This window comes from Montipora foliosa, chromosome 14, assembly GCF_036669935.1.
Source record: "Montipora foliosa isolate CH-2021 chromosome 14, ASM3666993v2, whole genome shotgun sequence".
Lineage (NCBI taxonomy): Eukaryota > Metazoa > Cnidaria > Anthozoa > Scleractinia > Acroporidae > Montipora > Montipora foliosa.
In genome coordinates this window covers 3,004,405-3,010,098 of record NC_090882.1, presented here as the reverse complement: position 1 = coordinate 3,010,098, position 5,694 = coordinate 3,004,405, and the positions used below count along the sequence as shown (strand labels likewise).

At 39.5% G+C, this 5,694-nt stretch overlaps 1 protein-coding gene across 1 annotated transcript in view; it reads right to left on the bottom strand.

Moving 5' to 3' along the window:
- LOC137985077 (creatine kinase M-type-like) overlaps nucleotides 1-1,620 on the bottom strand; it is a 19,773-nt gene extending 18,153 nt beyond the window's left edge. Inside the window, exon 1 of the mRNA XM_068832532.1 lies at nucleotides 1,347-1,620. Within this exon, the coding sequence (XP_068688633.1) occupies nucleotides 1,347-1,530 (184 nt within the window). The 5' untranslated portion in view covers nucleotides 1,531-1,620. The remainder of the gene's footprint in view (nucleotides 1-1,346) is intronic.
- Nucleotides 1,621-5,694: the final 4,074 nt, after the last annotated feature.

Below are 5,694 nucleotides of genomic sequence, written 5' to 3'. Positions count from 1 at the left end.
GGAGTTCCAAGGAATGCGATGAAAATTACACCAAAATGGAGCTCAAAACGGACAAAATACGAACAGAAAGCGCGCAAATACGTTCCAGAATTCATTTATCGCAAGATATTTTTTTGTGAAGATGACTGGAGTGGAGATTTTAGTTAAAATTGCCGAGACGAACTCAAAACACGTGCAGCCGTGACCGGCGCTTACACGAAAACATCGTAGCTTTTTTATATATACAATAGTACGCTAACAATAAATGTGAATTCTAAGTAAATAGTTTTGCCCTGACAGCCAACAACTAGTCGTCTATAAATTTCAATGTGGCTCGTGTGATGCGAGCTATGTTGGCTATACAGCTCGTCACTTGCATCAACGAAATGAGGAACACAGATACTCAGCTATCGGGAGGCATCGCAGATGATGGCCAAACAACAGCACCCCCAGCGGCGAGTTTTAGTGTCATAAAGAATTGCGCATCGAAATTTGACTGCTTAATTCATGAGATGTTCTACATCAAAGAATTGAAACCATCACTTAATGTGCAGTCAGACTCTGTCAGGGCAAAACTATTTACTTAGAATTCACATTTATTGTTAGCGTACTATAGTATATATTGTTCTATTGTTCTTGTACTATAAGTTGTGCTTCATCCGATTAAAATTCATTGCCTGACGATGGCATCGGACGATGTCGAAACGTTGTCAAAATGAATCTAGTTGCGTTTGTCTTTTAATCAATTTTATCATAAGATCTAGACTTATTGAAAAAAAATGAACCGTTTTAAAAAAAATTCTAACCAAGAAAAAAATTAAACCACAACAAATACACATTCTGTCATCGGTCAATGTGAATTCTTCGGTTTCCTGGTATCGACGTACAGGCGATTAAATATGATAAATCTGTAGTTTTTCTAGGCAATAAAATAAAACCTGGACAACTTTTTGATAAGCTAACGTTGTAGTACTGTTTAACATTTATTCGCCGATGGCGATGTGATTATCGGTAAATATTCACCGATAATCACTGAGCCTGAGGCGAATAATTGTTTTAGTATAAATACACCGGTGATTATTTCAAAAAGGAGACGTTTTAACGCGAAATTATCTTCACTTACAGTGGCAAAACGACTACTGGCAACCATTTTGTCCGTCGAGGTGATTATCGGCCGATAATCCGAGATAGCGAGCCAATGAGAGCGCGCGATTTTGTATAATCACCTGTGTATTTATACTAAAATCAGTTAATGTCGTAGTACTAGCTGTCTTTCATTGCTCCTAATAGTGTCTGATCTCAGCGTAATTCCGGGTATATTAAATCTTGCAATCCATTCAAACGCTGAGAATACATTTTCGGCCTACCTGGATTGTCAACACCTGTTTGGATCACATCATCCAAAGTGAAGCCGTTTTTCGTAACTTTGTCTCTCAAATTGGCGTAAATCTCCTTCGTGAGCGCTTTTGCCATGTAGTTGTTATGCTGCGAGAGATCGGGAAAATCATCTTCGGCAGAGAACTTCGTGTAAGCTGCTTTAATTTCGCCCATTTTGTCGAAAGTAAACGATGATTTGGAATAAGTTTGGTGAGCGCGAGATAGCGTCTAATCTGCCTGATGGTCAGTTCTAACGTAATTGAAAATTTCCGACTCAATTAGCTTTTATGACGCGTCTCATTTAGATTATGAAATAACCAATTATAAACAGAACAAGTTATTAAGTCCTGGTAGTCTTAAGGCCCCGTCCACACATATCCTCATATTTTTGAATCCGCAACTTTTTCTTTCCGGATACGCCTTCCATCCACACGTATCCGGTGAATTCGCTGGCGAATCCGAAAACTTTTGAACACGCTCTCCAGAGTGGATATTTTTGAATCCGATATGAATCTGTAACCGTGTGGACGCCAAATACGGATATTTTTTAATCCGGATGACGTAACAAGATCGATCCCAGTCCCTTACCGTGAAATCATTTATCAGGATGGCTGCCGAGAGGCTGCCGAGGGCTTTATGGCGCATGCTCTGTTACCTTTGTTTCCTTGAGGAGTCCTGAGCACTAGAGTGAATCCGGATACGTTTTGGATACGTGTGGACGGGCAAATTCGATTTGATTACACTAAAACTTGCCTTACACTTCGTTGAAAACTGCTGATTTTTGGTTCAGACTTAAAAAACGAACTCATCACGGCAAGTATTCAAAAAAAAAGGTACGCAATACGTACACGAGCGGACTTTGCTGCTTTCCTCAAAAGGTCAGCCACACTTACATCTCAGCCCCTCAACCTTTTTCGATACTCCTCCCCTACTTTGTACATTGCACTCTTCACCTATCCATAAAAGTGTTTTTATTTGGACTGTGAAACCCTCTAATATTGGTTTGTTTCCAGGGAAATCTGCCAAGACCTCCCATCCACATAAAGTATGTTACGATCAAATAAAAATGTGTGTGTGTGTAAATAAACTTCATTACGAAATTCCCAAAATTTAAGTGGTTTAAGTATTTAATTCTGATCGTGAACCCAGTGTTTGAAAATAGAACTGAAAAAGTTACTCTGAATTGGGTAAAATAATTCTGAGCCGGAACATACATACTAGCCACCTTATCCCAAAAGCTTCACTCAAATTCTTCCCAAGAGTGCAATGTTATTATAAAATGAAATCCCCTTCACATTTTATCGTTTTGTTGAATAAATCTGTCAGTGAGTTATGCTTTAACAATTGGACGGCTCGCTCTCGCTCTCTCAACTTTGATAGTTGGCCTGGGGGTTCGCGCTTCGCCATCGGCTGATATAAATCGACAGCCTTGACATATTACATATATACATTTACTGTATATTGACCATGAAAGACAAAGTGTTGAAGGTTTGGAAAAATCATTTACTGACCTGTCAAAAAATTTGTTTTATGGGGTAAACTCAACTTTATTTTAAAATTAAAAATGAAACCTAAATAGACAATACAATCAAGACAATCAAGAGTATTTGCAACTTTGTTTAACAAATTAACTTAACAAGGATAAAAGGTATAATTCCTATGCCATTTAGGTAAAACAAAACACTGTGACTGTTGTAGTAGGAGTCACAGTAAGATTTTGCTCACCATTTAGTATTGCATATAATATAATGTTGTTCAACCCGCACACTTCAAGTCTACAAATATTAGCTTGCGAGAGTACTAAAATGACTCCTAGGTGGTGTAACGAATCTTAAGCTTCAGGCCGATAAATGTTGGCTTGCATGAGCAAAGTAACACCCCTGTATGAACACCTGAAAAATAACGAAAGAAATGAAATTGCAATCGGTTTCGTTTTAGGAAATTAGAGAGCCAGATTTTCGACAAATTCAAACAAATTCCACAATGTCGACATTCAGGAACCAGCCAAATATAAAAATCAACTTACCTCGGTGTCTCAAATCAGGTAAAAAGAAAACCCAAAATTTTCTCGAAAGAAGCAAATCGTGGACACACGTCACAGCAAACAGAAAAGCAACGACACATTTTGCAGACCCTTGGGTATTCTACATTTGGTTTGGTTAAGTCCTTTTCTTTTGTCCCCCCCACCCCCTTGTGGTCAAAGGCGCTAGGAATCGTGGTTATACGCGAATGGAGGAATTAAGATGCGCGGTATGAACTTGTTGATCCTCTGTTTTTCATTTCGCTTTTCGTATCCTCAAACTATCGATAGTTCTGTCACGCAACATAAAGGGTCGGTCTATATAGCAAAAAACTGTGACATCGTTCTTGAAAAAGCAGCAATTTCAAGGCCTCGGTCACAGTTTTTCCCTATACGGACCTCCCAGCTGGCAAATAACATATTTATTTTGACAATTGGGTGCATATTACTGCGAGTATTTAAATTACAACAAATGGTATATTTTAAATATTTGATTCTCGTGCTATGGATTCATTTGGCATGGCCTCAAGGAACTTTTGCACTTCTGGAAGTATTTTCAAGTGTCGAGATATAGTGCACATCTTCACGTGTCGCGCACGTGACAAAGTGACCTTTACGTGCACCACTGCACGAAAGTTTGGTCATCTTGGAAAGATGTTTTCACATCGCACCTTCGTTTCTCTTTCATTTTTTTCTGCAAAAGATGTTTCGACGAGTCATTTCGTTTCATCTTAAGCCGTTCAATTAGCGTTTCCTTTCTCAAACACTGAGCAAGAATACTCATCGATCAGTAAAAAAAAACGTCAGGCTTAGCCACTTTGGCATAAATACACTATTTTTACCTCGTTTCCATGGTCCAGTGGTCATTGTCATCACCTGTAATGAAGATAATCTGGGTCCGGGTATTCACTACATACACAGTCGAACATCATGAGAATCGCAATGTAAGGCCGATGTGAGAAGGACAAACTTCTCTCTGTTCTTTTCTTTAGCGCTAAATTAACCATACACCACTCACTGTACTTTTGCAGGCCCGAGTATAGGCTACTTGTAGCCTCTTGTTCATTATCGAGCATGCGCAAATCCAGGACCCAAGAAAGCATACCTTCCTTGCCCCTGTGTCTTGTTTTGGTATAGAAATATTTTGTTTCTTTTTAAATTAAAAAAAAAATAATGTGCTTTTCTTAATTAATGTCTGATTAATGTAAACAGTCTCATTTCTGTCCATCTGTTTGGCAAAATCAGTTTAGAGTTTAGAGAATCCTCATTTTCCACGCGTGAGCTGCGAATGAATCGCTTGCGAAGCCAGCTACGGATTCGCTTGAAACGCCGGCTCTTCGATTCTGAAAGAGACCAACAAAAGTATGGGTCATATATTCGGGTATTATATCACAGGAAGCATTGCATTTATAGGAATGAATCGCTCATTTAATCAAACCAAATCTTTTCAAGTAGTCGAAAACTGGGGCTTTCATTGTGTATTCCATGCACATAGTAGAAGAAAGAAAGCGAGTGTTTCAAGGGATATTTAAGTTCATTCAGTCTTACGACTCACTGAGGTCCTCTTCACATGATCCAATTTGGCCGGCCGGGCTGTCTCCGTAACCGAGATGAAATTGGTTTCTGTTCATATGGCGAAATTCAGCCCGCTTTCCGAGAAGAAAAATTTGAAAAAGTTGTGTCGCGACCATTTGGCCGTGAAATCCAACGAACAAGCCGGGCGATAATTTCTCGATTTTCTTTGTTTAAGGACGGTGGCTACTATTGTTATTGCGCATACGCTTAAGCGATGTTACATTAGTCAATTTCTTGTTGCGACAAAATTTTTAAAGCCAAATTTGGAAGTTATCCTTACTCTTAGCTGGGGTCACGATACAATTATCTCTCAGAAACACCTGAAAAAATTCAGGCGTCTTTAACGGAATTTGGACTCGGTCATGACCTCTGCGATGCGGGTGCAATGCTCTAGCAACTGAGGAATGAAGCCACCCCGGTGGGGGAGGGGAGGGAAGGAACTCGATATATCCCTGGGTGGGGAGATGCGGCGCGGCCCCTCATACCCTAACCCTGTTTAAGACAAATATCGCTGATTTTTCTACTCTGTTTAAGACAGAATTCCGATTTTTGATACCCTGTTTAAGACATTTAACCCAGTTTAAGGCAAAAATTGATAAATCGATACCATGATTAAGACAAAAAATGATAAATTCGATACCCTGTTCAAGACAAAAATCCCGAAAAACATACCCTGGCTGGTCGCACGTCCCCATTAAGCCCTTATAAGGGAGTACACCCCAGGGGAAGCCACTCAGTTGGGG